The following is a 17,530-nucleotide window of genomic DNA, read 5'->3' as shown; positions in this document are numbered from 1 at the left end:
GGGCCGGAGCAGCAGGGGTGCTATGGGGCAGGATTGAAGTGCATTGGGAGAGCAGGGTGGCAGGACTGGTGCAGCAAAAATGAAACTTTGAAAACAATTCAAATGTGAAAAGTTATTTTCTTTCTGCTGTTTCTTTGATGCAGTGATTTGAGGCCTAGTAAAGTGACTTCAGCCCTGGAATGATTTTACAGGGTTCAGGCTCACTAGAGAATGTTGAGTAGGGAACATTTTTAATTAGTTTATTTTGCAAATGCTCCATGCATGTCATCTATAGATCAACTGCCAAACACATTTTAATTTTTAAAGTTAAAATGCAGTTTTCCTTTGAAAAGTAACTGTAAAATGGGCGTTCACATCCAGGAGCTCTGCGGGCCCCCTCTCACAAGACGTATGTCTGCTGGATCTGTTCATTTCTGTGCAAAACTATTTTTACTGCTCTTTTCATGTTAGTGAGTCAGTGCAGATACGGTGAGCTGGATTGTACGCGCTGATAGAATTGTTAATGTATTGAAATGCTCACATTGACTGTATACCTCTGAAAGATAAAGGTGTAGCAGAAATGCACCTGAGGGCAGCATATGGGCACGAGAGCGAGTCTCCAGTGAGAGTCTCACACCCCAGGCTGAATTTGCAGGGCTGGCAGGATGGGGGGGAGATGGTCCTTGTCTCACTTGTAATGAGAGCACATTTGATCTGGACTTTCCGGATCCTGTATCCTGGTATGGCCAATTTTAGAGTCACTTTTCAGAGCACAAACTGCAGTTTAAAACTTCCCTACTCCCCTTTTTGTGTATCTTTGGCCTGTATGATGCCAAACTAAATGAAATCACATTTTCTGTGTGGTTATTACTTTGTCCCAAGTGCCAAGTCTCACCCTGAGGCAGGTTAGGATCCAAATAATGAGCGTCCAAACAGGCATTGTAAGGTGCATTTGGCCTGCTTTACTAGTAAGGCGGGGGAGCATCCCTCACCACTGCGCGAAGAGCCATGTCTGTCCCCTTTGCTATTTGAAAGGGTAGGGGGTAGCTGGAACTGAATGTAAAACTTGAGTTTAGTGGCATCCTAAATCTGGGTTAAAAAAATAAAGGGATGGCACCATCAGGTAATCTAGGCTCCAGACTTGGCGATAGTTAAAAATGTTTTCCAAACCTGGATAGAATAGAAATGTTTTAAAAAACTGTCATGGAAATTTTCTGTTTGGTTGCTTGTCATTTGGTTGCTAGATGTAAAGCTTCTCCTGTAATGTTAGGAGCCCACCCTCAATAATTTAGTGCTAGACTAGTGGGTGAGCGTAACATGGATTAGAAACTGACCATCTTAGTTTTGCTGCTGAATTGAACAGAGTGGTACAAAATACAACACCCAACGGCACAAAATGCAGCAGCCAATCTTTATCGCAACATGGTTGCCCCGAACACGTCACACCAGTGCACTGCTTTCTGCGCTGAATATAAAGTAATGTTCAAGGTCTCTGTCCGGACAGTCAAAGCCCTCCAGGGGATTGACCCTAGCTACTTGTGAGTTCCTCTCCCTCCATGACCAGGGCCTCCCACAGCAGCTGTCTTTGGTATGTTTAATTTTGTGGGAGGACTCTGGTATTGTGGTGCTAAGTGGCAAATGAATACCTACATAAAGTGATCTGTGATTGTTTTAATGCAGATCAAAATTTTATTTTACACACGTGAAAGTATGACCAGGTTTGTGCTAGCTCTGGCTGAAGTTTGGCTTGAAAGAGGGTTGCTGTTTGTTGAAGCCAGGGAAAAAATAAACTTGAGCGTTTTCTCTTTGAGTGGCATGATCGGCACTAACTGTTGGAAATAAAGCATTGGCTTGAATTTGGGATGGTGGAGGGGCATATCCCCCCGAACGCAGCCAGGTTTGGGGTGTTCCATGAACTACAGGACACAAGATAATTACAGCTAGGCTTGTGGGAGGAGATGGACTCTGACGACATTCTGAATCTGAAAATGAGATACGAATCTATTCTGAACATTGTAAAAGGGATTTAAAATCTCTTTCCTGCTCTTTTGTTTTTCACAATGGAAGGACACATTCACTAAAACCCTCCTCAGCCTCCGAACTGGTTTTGAAAAGCCTTTTTGGATGAATGAAATGTAGACTGACATTCCACAGTGGAAGAGCAGTAAGCCAGGCCAGAGTGTGCATTAGTGCCTATTGAGGAGCTCTCTGGAGATTGAAAGCACAAGGTAATGCACCTGAGAAGTGCCCATGCTGGCCTGGCTTATTGCTATAATCTAAAATGGGAAGCTGGTGTGTGTGTGTGTGCCTGTACAAAAACGTCATGATTTGCTACACAAAGGAAACTTGGCAATCTTTTCACAAGAATAGACAAAAGAAGCCATGATGAGCCACAACGACCATGTTTTGTCCGTTTCTTTCTGTGGCTGGAGCAGAAAAATAGCCACCCTAACTGGTGCTCACTATTACTAGAGAGGCATGGTCCTGCCTTTATATTAAGGTTGGGTCTGGTTTCTCACTTAAAGCACAGATTTAACTTCTTTGTTTTGTATAAACAATATAGTGTAGCTTCCCAACATTTACAGCATATAAATATTGAATAAATAATATTGTAAATATTGAATTTTCTGTGGATTTTCATCTAAATCTGTTAATTTGAGTTAAAATGCATTTTAAAATGAAAAATGTTAAGGAGTTTTTCATGATCTGATCCATTTTCAGATTCCATTTGCTAACATGTGGCTGGTTTGATGCCATTCATGCTTTCCGTATAAGGGCTCTGAAGTGCCTGCAAATATAAATAGCAGTGAGTGGAATAGGTGAAATCTGACCTCCTAGCACTGTGCACCATCCCCTAGGCCAGGGGCCGGCAAACTTTTTGGCCTGAGGGCCACATCAGGTTTCAGAAATTGTATGGAGGGCCGGTTAGAGTAGGCTGTGCCTCCCCAAACAGCCAGGCGTGGCCTGGCCCCTGACCCCTATCTGACCCCCCCCTGCTTCTCGCCCCCTGATGGCCCCCCGGGACTCCTGCCCCATCCAACCCGCAATGATGCCCTCTCCCCCCCCTCCCCCCCGGGACCCCTGCCCCATCCACCCTCCCCCCCGCTCCCCGTCCCCTGACTGCCCCCAGAACCCCTGCCCCTGACTGACATTCAACCCCCCCTGTTCCCCATCCTCTGACCGCCCCGCCCCCCCCGAACTCCCCTGCACTCTATCCAATGCCCCTGCCCCCTTACCACAGTGGCTGGCGGCGCTACCGCCGCACCGCCCAGAGCACCAGGACAGGCAGCTGTGATGCCCGGACGGAGTCAGCCACACCACCACGCAGCACAGAGCACTGGGTCAGACTGCGGTTCTGCAGCTGTGCTTCCCAGCAGGAGCGCGCAGCCCAGAGCATTGCGCCAGTGGTGCAGCGAGCTGAGGCTGCGGGCGGGGAACAGCAGGGGAGGGGCTGGGGGCTAGGCTCCCGGGCCAGGAACTCAGGGGCCGGGCAGGAGGGTCCCGCGGGCTGTAGTTTGCCCACCTCTGCCCTAGGCTAATGGGTATTTTGATGAGACCCTCTCCCTCTTCCTCCAAACTGGGAGCCTGATTCAGCTGAACTATGGTACACTTTGGTATTTTACATGCCATGTGAAAATGAGGCTGCCTCCAGTCATGATGGCCACTTCTTGGCTCTTTGTTTCCAGTGGGACTGAAACCACAGTTTGTCTTCTGCGGTCAGGAAGCTGTGAGAAGAGGGCTCATGTGACGGAGCTCAGCTCGGCTGGGAAGAGACGGCCAAGGTTCCCGGGGTTGAGACGCTCTGAGTTCCAGGGCCGGGGGCTCTCCAGCTTCTGTTAAAGCTGTGCAGCTTGGACGGAGACTCCTGTGCTCTGGGAGCCAGGCCTGGCCTGGCGGGCACAGGTCAGAGATCAGCACTCGACAGGCTCCGTTGTGCTGGAGTTGGGAAGGGTAGAGATGAACTTGCTGGACCCTCTTCCATACAGTGAGCCTCACCTGCTATCTCCCCTTCCATAGCACAAGCGGAACTGTTCCCTCCATATCCCCACTGAGATGAGTGGAGTAGTTTGCTGTTTCAGCCCATCTCCAGAATGAGGAAGACAACACTGCATTGATTACATTCAGCCCAAGGTTTGCAAAGAATAACCCAAATGGCTAGGAACACAGATACATTTGAATGGAAGATTGGACTCTGGAGCACAGTTCTGGGTCAAGGGGCGGATTCTGTTGCGAATTCCTTGACTGCAGAATTGCAGAGTACACAGGGTCCTGCCAAGCTCTGACAGAGGGTGGGCAGCAACCCGCTCTCAGTGAGGCGTTGCACTTGTATGCCCCCCAAAATAGGCAGCTCAGTTTATAAGAGGAAAGCTTAGACCTGTGTGTTCGTATTTCTGGCTTTGGCTAGCATCCACGTCCTTTACTTGTTGCAGACACTCTAGCTATGCATCTGTAATCCAGTGCTATTCCTTTGTGAGCAGCTCAGACTCCCTGATTAGTGGGGCAGCTTTTCTCACTGGCTCGACGGGCATGCTGCTGACTGGGGTTTCTTCGCACCCTACTAAGACCCTGGAGCTTATTGGGACTGGAGAATGAAGCGCTAGATGCCACACTCTGCTTTGAAGTGGTTCAGGTTGCATTGGTTTGTGACGTCTCATGATTCCATGTCTTACTGAATGGAATTGCCTGGGGGGTGATTCCGAGTTATGGAGCAATTTCTAACGGCTCTGCTTCCCTTGGAAGATGTGCTTTGGGAAGGTGATTCAGATGTGAATGGTATAGACACCAGCCAGGCAGAGTGGCTTAAGCAGCACGAGTTACAGCTGGGAGGGCTCTAAAGGTACGTCTACACTGCAAATAAAACAAAAAAACAGCCCAGCTGCAGCGACTCTCAGAGCCCAGGTCAGCTGGTTTGGGCTGGTGGGTCTCGCACAGCAGGGCTAAGCATAGCAGTGTAGACCTTCCTGCTTGGACTGGAGCCTGAGCTCTGAAACCCAGCGCGGGGGGAGGTCTCGGAGGACAGGCTCCAGTCCAAGCAGGAACATCTACACTGCTATTTTACACTGCCCAATAGCGCAAGCCCTGCGAGCCCCAGTCCAGGTCTCTACTGCAGGGGAAGTATTGCACTGAAGTAGACTTTAACTCTTCCCTTTGTCATGCTGCGATTTAGTGATCTATTGTATGGCATTGCCAGCTTGACGCACGATTCGAGCTGGCACGGCTGCTGCAAGAGAGCAGCAGAGTCATTTTCTCCCTGCAGAATAGACAGGGACTTTCGGCAGGTACAGGCATTTCCTTCCCACTGACTTTCACTCTTTCAGCCTCAGGGGCAATAGTTTTCCACTCTGAACCTGGGTCTGTATCCTGGGTCTGTCACATGAGCAAGGCCAGATGCCATGTGAAATGAGGTCCCTAGCACCTTGCCCGGGCAGAGGGCAGTGGAACAGATGCTCAGTCTTAGGGAATTACTGCTAGCAGCCATTGGATCCTGCTGAGGTTCTGCTCAGAAAGGAGTGGCTTTGCCTTTCTTTGCAGAACAGTGTGAAAAGTCCTGCTGTAATTTGGGGACCAAACGAATACAGTGAAGCTGAGTGAAAGTGTGCAGCAAATATGTAACTGCAGAAATAATACACTGAACTCAATTTTTGGGGGGTGAGGGAGAAAGGTTTGGGTGGTAAGAGTAGCGTGGACACTTCTTTGATTTTTGTGGCTGAATGTAGTGTTCACAGAAATGAAGGATTAATAGCAATGTCCAGAGACTGGCAGAATGGTGATGAGATTGTGTTATGCAAGTTTTCCCCACAGTTCTGCCATGGCACTTCAGTCCTGACCTGCGAAACACCAGGGTCTCCCTTGACCAGATACTGATATCCTGCCAGTACTGTGGTACTTCTGTGAAATGAACAAACTTCATGAACAAACTTCTCCAGGGAGTAGGACCTGCGAAAATACTAAACTCATGTCACTTGTGGCCTCAGCAGTATATATTCTTATTTCTTTTTAAAGAAAGAGTTTAATTAAATAAAATCAAAGATATGTACAGTGCAGCAGGTAAAACCTCCACTAGCGTAAACAGATCAATAAACTGATTTGTGTTTGCTGACCAGAAGAGATTTCTAATTACGAGTGCTCCATACTCCCTGTTAGTGATGGAGGTAGAATAATTGGAAGGATAAGAAATCCAATTTGCTTTTGTTTGGAGTTTGTTTTTGTTCAGTTTAATTTAACTGGCTTGGTGAAACAGGCTCTTCTGTTGCGGGTGAGCTTGGCTACTTTTTAGTCCCAGTTCCTTATTCAAAGAGTGCGGTTGTTTACAGATTTCTTCAATGAAATGTACATGTTCAGATATGTCATCTTCTAAAATGACATGAATTGACCCAATTTATGATTGTTCCTGGTTTTTAGAATATGTTCTTCTGAGACACATCCCTAGTTCTTCTTCGAGTGATTGCTCATGTCTGTTCCACAGTAGGTGTGCATGCTTGCCACGTGCACCAGTGCCGGAAGTTTTTCCCCTAGCAGTACCCGTAGCGGGGGAGTGCCCCCCGTGACCCCTGGCGTGGCCCCTGCCTGGCGCGGTATAAGGGGAGCTGCGCGCTCCCCCCACCCTCAGTTCCTTCTGCCGCCAGTGAAGGTGCGTTGGAACTGCTCAGCTCCAGCTTTGCTGCAGCTTGTCCCCAGAACTGTTGTTAGTTCATTAGTACCTGTAGTCAGTTAGCTTTTCAGTTAAGTTTAGTTAGTTAGTGAGCCCGGGCCAGCTACTACCGTCGTTGCTGTTCCTCCGCCTCGAGGTCGTGGTCCCGTGGTCGACGTAGATCCCGGCACCACCGCCACTCCCGGTCCAGAGGCAGCAGCAGGTCGTACGCCAGCCCGGCCTCCGCTCACAGCCACCTTTCTACAGGCCAGGCTAGCCAGCCCTGCCGGTGCCTCAGCAAATGCAGTGGCACCGAGCGTCGTGGCTGGCCCAGTGGTACCAATGAGCACCGTGGCCTCCGGCGCAGCCCCCGGTGATGACTCGCTCGGTGGCCGGGGTGTCGGAAGCACTGTCAGCCTCTATCCCTAGACCGTCAAGAAAGGAGTCAGTGGGACCCGCTTCCTCGGTACCGTGCCCAGAGTTTGACCAGTGGCGGATCCTCCAGTGCTGGCCGACACCCAAAGCACTGCACTGGCCTCCTCGCCCTGTCCGGAGGAGCTGATTGCGGCCCCGCCCCCCTCCGTCCCGCAGGAGGACTACCGGGCCCACCAAGAACTCTTAAAAAGGGTGGCAACGAGCCTCCACCTCCAGGCAGAGGAGACGGATGAGCCCTCAGACTCCCTGTTCAATGTGCTGTCCCCCTCGGCACTGGGCAGGGTGGCCTTGCCGCTCCATAAAGGGGTGGCAAGAATTTCAAATGCCCTGTGACAAACACCAGTCTCGTTAGCTCCCATCTCTAAGAAGGCGGAGCGCAAGTACTTTGTACCCACTAAGGGGCATGAATATTTGTATACCCACCCGGCGCCCAACTCCTTGGTGGTTGAGTCGGTCAACCACAGGGAGCGACAGGGGCAGCCAGCCCTGACCCCTAAGAACAATGACTCTTGGAGGCTGGATGCTTTCAGGAGAAAAGTTTATTCGTCGTCAAGCTTCCAGCTAAGAGTAGCAAACCATCAGGCGCTCCTGGGTCGCTACGAGTTTAATCTCTGGGATCCCTCCCCAAGTTCGAGGACTCCCTCCGGGAGCGCGATAGAAAAGAGTTTAAGGCGCTCATGGAGGAAGAGGCAGCGGCCGCAAGCGCATCCCTACAGGCCGCTTCGGAAGCAGCGGACACGGCCGCACGGCCCATGGCCTCAGCGGTGTCCATGAGACGGATGTCCTGGCTCCTGCTCTCTGGGCTATCCAGCGAAGCGCAGTCGTCAATGCAGGATCTCCCTTTCGACGGGAAGGCGCTGTTTGCGGAGGAGACAGACACAAGGCTGCACGCATGAAAGACTCCTGCACGACCCTCCAGACCCTGGGCCTCTATGTTACTGCTCCGGCAAAGCCCGCTTTCAAGCCACAGCAGGCTCCCGCCCAAGCCACCCTCCCGAAATACGAGGCCGCCCAGAAGAAGCAGCGGGACTATAAAAAACGCCTGCAAAGGCAGTATCGGCCTGCCCCCCAGCCTGGGTCCTCTAAGGGCAAGCAGGCGGGTAAAAGGCGTTTTTGACGGGACACTCGGGGGTACCCCACCAGTTTTCAGCAGGGATCCACCCCCAATAAAGCTTCCTTTTTCCTTGGACCTCTGGTTACACCCTTCAGCTTACCTCCTACCCTCCCAACCACCCCCTGCCCCCGTCCCTCTTGGGGACCCATCGCACGAGGCTCTGCTCGAGCAGGAAGTCGGGAGGCTCCTGGAACTAGGAGCGATAGAGGCGGTGCCCAAGGAGTTCCTAGGCAAGGGATATTACTTCTGGTATTTCCTTATCCCGAAGGCCAAAGGGGGGCTCAGGCCCATCACGGACCTGCAAAGTCTGAACCGGTACATGGTGAAACTCAAGTTCCGCATGGTTTCCCTGGCCTCCATCATCCCCACTCTGGATCCCGGGGACTGGTACGGTGCCCTCGATCTACAAGACGCATACTTCCACATCCACATATTCGAGGGGCACACATGCTTCCTCCGTTTCATGGTGGGACAGAACCATTACCAATTCACGGTCCTCCTGTTTGGCCTGTCCACCGCCCCCAGGGTCTTTACAAAGTGTATGTCGGTGGTAGCGGCCTACCTCAGGCGCTGGGGGGTCCAGATATTCTCCTATCTGGACGACTGGCTGGTCAAGGGCACCTCCCGATCGCAGGTGAGGGAATCCTGTGGCGGCACTCCTGTCCACATGCACCGCCCTGGGCCTGTTGGTAAACAACACCAAGTCCACGTTAGTCCCGGTCCAACGCATAGAGTTTATCGGGGCGTTCCTGGATGCGACGTCGGCCAGGGCCTCTTTCCCCCCAGACAGGTTCAAGACCCTGACAGGGCTCATCGACTTGATCGCAAGGTTCCCGGTGACAACAGCCAGGGTTTGTCTGCAGCTGCTAGGTCACATGTCGGTGTGCACGTATGTGGTCTGCCACGCCAGACTCAGGATGAGGCCCCTCCAGCTCTGGCTGGCCTCGCAGTTCTCCCAGGCCACGGACAGAATGGACAAGGTCCTCACCATGCCGAACTTGGTGATCACCGCCCTGCGGTGGTGGTCCGCACCAAGCAACATGCTCCAAGGGGTCCCGTTCAGGGACAGGGCCCCGTCGTTGGAGCTGGTGTCCAATGCATCAGACCTGGGCTGGGGGGCCCATGTGGGGACTTTTCAGACCCAGGCCTGTGGTCTCCGCGAGACCTGACCCTTCACATAAACATCAAGGAACTCAGGGCGGTACGGCTGGCGTATATGGCCTTCCGCTCGCACCTGAAGGGCAAGGTAGTCAGGGTTCTCACAGACAACACGGCCTCTATGTTCTATATCAATAGGCAAGGTGGGACTCAATCCTCTGCCCTCTGCCACAAAGCCCTCAGTCTGTGGGACTTCTGTATAGCCCACGACATCCACCTAAAAGCCTTTCACCTGCCAGGCACCCAGAACGTGAGGGCGGATCGCTTGAGTGCAAACAACTTGTATGCACAAGAAGCCGGAGCCCCTCCAGTCTTATGTGAAGTGTAACAACTAATGATTGATTTCCCTCACTTTATAGATTTAAGTCTGGTACAGTTGTTGAAGATCTAGCACAATGGATGTGTTTGCGATGAACTATAGTGGCTTTCTTAAAAGACGGGAGCAATATCTTAAGAGGCTATAAACTTTGTTGGTTGTAAGCCTCCATTTAAAAGAGAGAGGATGAAGATCCTGTTATAGTCAGTGATATCTGCAGCAGGCAGTGTTCACTAAGGTCAAAAGGCTTTACATGAATGTGAACAAATTCCCCAGGAGAAACAAACAAAACTGAGGTCATATGATTCCCTGACTTTTGGTCTCCAGTCACCAGAGGGAAAAAAGCTGTCCCGAGATATGTGATAAGGAATCACAATTGCTAGTGACGTTGAAATAGGTAATGATGATAGAGATAAAGAGGGATTTTTTTTTTTAAACCAACCAACTCTCCCTTCCCCCCCTCCCCCAACATTGCAGGGAAATGGTACAACCACAAGACAGGTATATTTTCATCTCCATGTCCATTTGCATTTGACATTAAGTTGAGTAAAGTGAGTGGAGTCAGACATGTCTGTCACTAGCATCAGCAAAACGTTTGCAATGCATGACCTATTTTCGACAAAAAAGTTGGAGCACATGGTATGTTTGTCTTTAAGTGTAACTGTTATGGCAAAAGGTTCTAGGAAAAAATGTTCCATCTTGGAATGGGAAAGGAAAGCATATAAACTTACTGGATGTATTTGGTCATCCATAAGAATTCAAGAGAGAACAAATCAGGATTCCCATGGAAAATAACTGTCCCAATGAAGGATTCAAAGTCATTTGCGTGAGGATCTGCATTTTTCAGTTGCTCCAAAATTTTCACCTTGTGAGCTTCTATATCAAGAGGCAAATGCAAGGTGTCTTCCTATTTCAGTGTGGATTCAGTTTTGTGAGTGATAGGTAAATCTTAAATGTAAAATGAGTCAACCATTTCTATGATTGTCTCTTGGTATTTTGAGTCCAGCTGATATAAGGAAATTTCTCTTATCAGGAAGACAATATTCTTTGGCTCACAATATAAACTGTCTTTCTAGCAATCAGTCAAGACCAGGGATGCTAGAACTAGGAGTGCTGGGCGTGCGGCAGCACCCGCTGGCTTGAAGGGGTTTCCATCATACACAGGGTTTACGGTTCTGTTCAATGGCTTTTAGCACCCCCACTATATAAATTGTTCCACCGCCACTGGTCAAAATGGTTTCTTGAATGACAGGAGTTCTTTTGGGGTTTTTAAATATAGTGCTTTCCAGCCACTGATCATCAGCAACCACCGCTTCAACCTCTTGGCTCAGAGATTTTGTCAGTTGGATTGATAATTTCCCAAAACTTGAGCTTGGATTCTACACAGAACTATTGTGTCTGACAAAAGGATTTCTGGATGTGCCCAGGCTCTGGGTTTTTTCCCCATCTCTGAATTAGGTACCAGACACTCATCAGGAGATTCTTTGTGATAAACCAGCATTAGCAAGGTTACCATTTTAACTCGGCTGGAATCTCACCAGGGACCTACATTTAGAAATGACACAAGCTTAAAAATTCTTCCCTTTTCCAAGGGAGACTGGAAGGAAGGAATCCTCCCAGGCTATCAGTCAAGAAAATTTTAATTGGATCTGTGGAATCAGTGGCGGCAGCATCTAAATAATCAGCCATCTGTTAATCTAGTCTTAGACGACTCTGATGTTACATACACTTTCACCACAGTGCAGGAGTCAGAGATTTTTCTCCTTTATATTTTTGCCCCATGTTTAAGTAACACTAGCTGTATTTTTAGCCTCTTTGTACAGAATTTGTGCCTTCCTGATCCTGGGCTGCTCTGGGAACTAGAGAGTTTCCTGGGAGCCTAAGTTACGGCTCCATCCTCATAGTGCCCTGTGGGCTGCAGAACTGCCTGGAATCTTTGCCTGCTGGAGCCCCCATGCCAGGCTTGGGAGGGGGTCCTTGCAAGGCAGCCTTATGGCTGTCTCCATCGTGCCTGTGCTGGGTTTGCACTGGTTTAACTGGGTTGGTTTTTAAACTGATTTTAGGTAAACCAGTGCAACTTCTGTGTGCGGACAGGGCCTTAATTTCCCATTGGTAAAATGGGCCTAAGAACCCTTCCTCTCTCCCACCCTTGTCTGTCTTGTCTAGCTAGACGTCAACTGTTGGAGTCTCTTCTGTGGGCTTGGACAGTGCCTGGAGGTCCTTAAGTTGGAGACCAAATGGAACAAGAACAATGAATGGCTTTATTTAACCATTTCTCTCCTGGACAAACCCCCAAAATATCGTGATTTACGGACTATGATGTGGATATTGTTTTGTGCGCACACACACACACCCCAGCTAATGCTAAAATTAAGTCTTTCTCATTGTCTGCTATCGGCTGGAGTTATGGCTGCTCCTGGCACATGTCAAGGCAGTCCCCGGTCCGTGTCAGGTCAGGTTGAAAAGCAGGATTGGAGGGGAAGCGCCTGTTGTAGGATGAAATTTTCTTTTTTCTTCTGGTGGGAGGAGCCAGAGTTGGTGGCTTCAGATGAGCAAACGAAGACCAAATCAGGGATGAGGCCTGAGGTGCAATTGGCTTTACATCCATTAAACTCATAGACTTTAAGGCCAGAAGGGACCATTATGATCATCTAGTCTGACCTCCTGCACAACGCAGGCCACAGAACCTCACCCTCCCACTCCCGTAATAGACCCCTAACTGCTGGCTGAGTTACTGACATCCTCACATCGTGATTTATGGACTTCAAGTTACAGTGAATCCACCATTTACATTAGTTCAAACTGGCAAGTGACCCATGCCTCATGCTGCAGAGGAAGGCGTAAAACCCCTAAAGTCTCTGCCAGTCTGACCTGGGTGAAAATTCCTTCCTGACCCCAAATACGGAGATCAGTTATAACCTGAGCACGAGGGTGAAACCCTTCAGCCAGACACCAGGGAAATAATTCTGTGTAGTAACTCGGAGCTCTCCCAGTCTCTGACCGTTGGAGATGCTTGCTAAAAGCAGCTGCAGATGGGCCGTATGACATTCTAGGCACTCTCCCCAGGTCACGCAGGGAATTGAATCTAAGTATCCCAAGTTCCAGGCTAGCCCCCTGCTATATCATCCTTTGCCCTCTGGTGATCCCTTCTGGCCTTAAACTCTCTATAAATCTCTGTTAGTTTCTCTGAGTAGCTAATACTTAGGTTAGCCATAATCTGAAGGCTTTGCATCTTTCATGCGAGGGAGAAAGGTTTGCTTTTGGCAGAGATAGATAGCAGGGGTTTCAGGACATTTAAAATCTTTTTCTGACCATTTTGCACAAGAAAAAGCATTCTGTCAGACTGTGTACAGTATGTGGACTCCACATTTTAAAATAGCTGGGTTCTTCTTTCCTGCACAAGGAAAGAGAGAGAAGCAGAAGACAGATACATTGGTCATCTAGCAGACTTTACATTTACTTTTATTGTTTAATATACGTATTGACACCAAATAGTTACATGTCTGTGCATTGGCCTAGTTGTGATGACTGTATCCGGATCCTTGTCTAGCTCATTTCATTACTCATATGCTAGGGATCTGGCCAGGTGTTTCTTGAATGCTGCTGTGTATTTATTCATCACATAGAGTGTTTACAATACTACAGTGATGAAAGTGACAAAAACCCCTGGGGTGGGGAGAGAGACAGACACGCACACAACATGCGATTTCATAGATCTGCCATCGCATTGATGGTATCGGCAGATCTCAGTTTTATCCCATATCATGCGGCAGCTACACTGCCTCCTCCACCTTATTTCTGCTATGACTTCTGCTCAGATTTTTTCCTTCCTCCTCCACCATCTGTCCCCTTAACCTTCCAGCACACAAGGAATTTTCAAAATTGTCCGTTTTGTGCCGTTACCATATTTTGTCACACACAAAAATCTGAATACATAGCGTAAAGCACTACAGACAAGAGTAGCTGTATGTGTTTGTGCTGCTATAAACTTGCATGGCAGCACTTTCCTGTGTTCCTGGGAAGGGGGGGTATTGGATTATTTACTGGGTTACACACTTTTCCTTCCACATTGCAATGTTTTGTGGATGTGGTTTTTCCCCCTAAGTTACTGATATTAGTTACAAAAATTCCTCATATTTACAACATCAGCTGTTGACTTGAGAACACAATCTTTGGAATGTGTATGTGATCTGTCAGCTAATTTGAGTTAACCAGTGACATACTTTGTCATCTAGACATAGTCAACCCCAGTAACGTATTCAGATCACAGAAAGCCTGGAGTCTTGTCTTACTTATGCATGCAGGGGAGTAAGACTAGGTCTCAGCTGAAGACCTGCCTTGTCTTGGGTTTGAATTTCATGTGGAGCGCAGCTCCTGCTCACTAGCTATGTTCCTCACAAGGCGGGAGCAGGAGAGGGATTGTGACTCTTGGCGAGGGTGTGTCCAAGTCACAATCCTTCTGGAGCAGGGCAGGCTACGTGCTCCTGTGCGTAAAGGTGCAGTCTTGCCCCCAGTGTGCATTTGGGGTTGTTACTGGCACGTAGCGGCACTTGGCACAGAAATAAAGCTTTGGGTGGGGAGCTGAGTCATTTCCTTGCTGGAGCTGTCCAGCATCTGAATAAACAAGGCCCTCTGCATAACCTGAAAGGTATTATCATTCAGACACATTCAAACCAGAGTAACTTACTCAAAGTAACAGGCATTTGTGTGACGGGGATTGGGGCGCCTTGGGTGAGATCAGAAAAGTTTATTCTTAAAAACATGAACAAATATTTTTAATTTTGTAATTGTCATTTTAGAAGGTGACATCTAGGGAAATAAGTAATACATCACTGGTGCATAAGAAATTGGGAGTAACCTGCTTCAGTCTTACATTGCATGGGGGTGTGTGAGAGAGAGAGCGAGCGCGCACTAACATAGGCAGTATTAATACCCCCTCCGTTTTGATTTATGTCAGTCTATCCGGAGATTTCTTAGTTACGCGACTGATGAGAAGAGCAGAGTGAGTTATGGGAACGTGCATGGACAGACAATCGTATGTGGTACTTTATGATGTTCCTGGAGGCATGTTTTGGGCCTGTGGCCAATATTGGTTTAATCAGCAAACGGAGTCTGTTTTGTGCAGCAACTGCAAGAATTTCAGGTGGAAGCACAGTGGTGTATAAAGGCTAGGCCAGGGAGTCAGGGAATAGGAACATACTTTAGTCACACAGTTTAAATGGTGAAGTCCACATTTCTAGTACTCAAGCAGATACTTGCCGTGGGTTATTCATTAACAGCTCATAGGCTGAAATTTATTTATCCCCAGAACTGAAAAATGAACAAGTTTCTAGAAATCACACGCTGCCAGTGGGCAGGAAAAAGGCTAAATTCACAGGAGCCATTGTTCACCACAAACAATTCAGCTGACCCTGCTGACGAACATTTAATTAGTGGGCTGTGTCAAGTGGGGAAGATGAATTTCAGGGGAGCGGGGACTCTGATTATGCAGAATGGTGGGAGGCTTTTCTGAGAGTCTGTTGGAAGAGTGACACATCAGAGCAGATGGCTATCGTGGCGGGGTCAGGGGTGTTTGAAGTGTACATTTGTCAGTTTTAAAGAAATTGTGCCCCCGACATACTGAAAGGATTGTGACCCCGGCCCAGAGCACTACCATGGAATGTAAAGCTAAAGGCTCGCATCCTCCGCCCTACCTCCACTGGGGCCATATTGATTCACATCACCTAAGAACGGGGCCCAAGTATGTGTTGTGTTGGTAAGGGCCAGTGGCCTGCGGAGCAGGGGAACAGAGTTCAGGATCTGGCAGGTGCTTCAATCTTTGGGGCTCAGGAGGAAGAGTGGTGATCTGCAGTGGACCCCGGTAGCCCATTTGGCAGTGTCATTTGGTGGGGGCTGATGGAAGCCTCCTACGCTCTGTGGCCTGACACCGCACTAGTTATAACTTCGGGACTTGAGGATGGATGAGTGAGGGGAAGTGGGAGAAGGGAAGTGCCCTGGGGATGCCTACAAGTGAAATAAATCAGTGCCCGGCACTGAGGGGCGTGGCTGGCCCTCTTTGGGCGGAGACGGGTGGTGCTTGTCTAACGAAGTCATGGCGAATATTGTTTTCTCATCATTTCCTTTTGATTTTTCAGCCCTGGCCCAGCGTGTCCAATCTGGCCAAGGACTTCATTGATCGCCTGCTCACAGTGGATCCCAGTGACAGGATGACAGCTCTTCAGGCCTTAAAGCACCCCTGGGTAGTCAGCATGGCAGCCTCCTCCTCCATGAAGAACCTGCACCGCTCCATCTCTCAGAACCTCCTCAAGAGGGCGTCCTCTCGCTGCCAGAGCACCAAATCAGCCCAGTCCACCCGCTCCAGCCGCTCCACCAAATCCAATAAGTCGCGGCGGGTGCGGGAACGGGAGCTGCGGGAGCTCAACCTGCGCTACCAGCAGCAATGCAATGGCTGAGAACTCACCAGGAAACTGCCAGCTGTCTTCCCAGGTGCACTTCCTCTGGTGCAGGTGTGCAACGGTCCCACGCGGCGGGGAACACCCAGGCTCCTGCTGAAGGAGTGCTCCTCCCTGGGCGCGAAGCTCGGGGAAAATGGAACCTTTGCACCCCAGCCCCCCACAGTGGGCACTCCTCACTTGGGTGGGCTGCGTTTCGGAGCCTGATGCAGGAAGTGGAGCAGTGAAAGCCTTCCTTGTGCTCATCCAGGTCCAGAGTGAAGGTCAAAGTTCAGGGCCTCAAGTACTCAGCAAATTAGGGAGCCCCGTGAAGAGAAGAGCCCCCTCCCCAGCCCAGGAGTTTGGCTGCCTATAGTTATTTATTGATTCCAGAATGTTAAGTCCCTATACATGCTTGGACAGTATTTATATTGGACTCCATTGATGCTGGTGGGAGTCACACGCACAGCTAGGGTTGGAAGTGCTGTGACTCAACAGCAAGCCAGCTGCATGAAGGAAATGCCAGGCAGGAGTCTTCAGTGAGGAGCATGAAGCAGAGAGGTTTCCCCCAAGGATCCCCCCCCCGGTGACTGTGACAGCATCACAGGTTACTCGTGCTGGTTAAGGATTGATTGAGGTATCGGCGCCCTGGAGCGCAGATCGTCTGCAGTCGCAGTTCCCCTTTGCCCTGACTGAAGGTTCCTAACTGTGGGGAGGGGAGAGGATGCGAAACCTGCAGGAGCAAAACGCTTTGCAGGACACCTACAAACTTCTTTTCTAAAGCGAACCCCGTGGCTAGCCCTGGCCCCCACCCCTGCGCTAGCACTCCGGAAGATCTCCTCTGTCTCGGGAAGCGTAAGGCTTGTGAGCCAGTGCAGAGCAGCTGGGGCAGGCACAAAGGGAGGGTGTGGAGGTGTCAGGAGAGGCCACTTTGGACATATTTTGAGGCAAAAAGCACGAGGCTAAACGGAAGCAGAGGTTGGTGCTGGCAGGGGCCCCTCTGATCTGGCCGTTCTCAGAGGCGAGCTGGCGTTCCTTCTTGCCGCTGGATTGGAGGTTTTTGGATTCTTCACCCTAGTGTTGCACCATGGACCCGACAGACAAATGGTTCCAACTGTGCCACATTACCAGGCCAAAACTGTGACTGCCCCAGCCATTACCCACTGCTTCCCCTTCGGCCACGCACGCTGATTCTGCCAGCGCCTGGCCTGCTTGGCACCCCAGGCCTGCCTTTGGGATAGCTTCATGGCCAGTTACGGCGTGCACAAGGGAGTGGGATGGGGGCAGTCATGTCACCACAGAAACTCCTTGTTAACACGGACGGGAGCCTTCCTACCAGATATTCAGTCTGGAGCATCGGCCCTGGTAACACATGCCAGGCCTAGTGAAGCGCTGCTCCAGGTGCTCTGTCAAAGGTCACTCGGCTCCTTGTTTTCCTCTGTGGACTTAAGGCAGAGTCATCTCTG

General features: G+C 49.8%; 1 protein-coding gene across 2 annotated transcripts in view; it reads left to right on the top strand.

Annotated features, from left to right (window-relative positions):
- Nucleotides 1–16,911, top strand: part of LOC112103248 (serine/threonine-protein kinase H1) — a 66,175-nt gene extending 49,264 nt beyond the window's left edge. For both annotated transcript variants that reach the window (XM_024194911.2, XM_024194912.2), the window contains exon 3: nt 15,768–16,911. In XM_024194911.2, coding sequence (XP_024050679.1) covers nt 15,768–16,085 — 318 coding nt within the window. In that variant the 3' untranslated portion in view covers nt 16,086–16,911. The remainder of the gene's footprint in view (nt 1–15,767) is intronic.
- Nucleotides 16,912–17,530: the final 619 nt, after the last annotated feature.

Source organism: Terrapene carolina, unplaced genomic scaffold (assembly GCF_002925995.2).
Source record: "Terrapene carolina triunguis isolate 2854851 unplaced genomic scaffold, T_m_triunguis-2.0 Scaffold166, whole genome shotgun sequence".
NCBI lineage: Eukaryota > Metazoa > Chordata > Testudines > Emydidae > Terrapene > Terrapene triunguis.
This window is presented reverse-complemented; position numbering and strand designations above follow the sequence as displayed.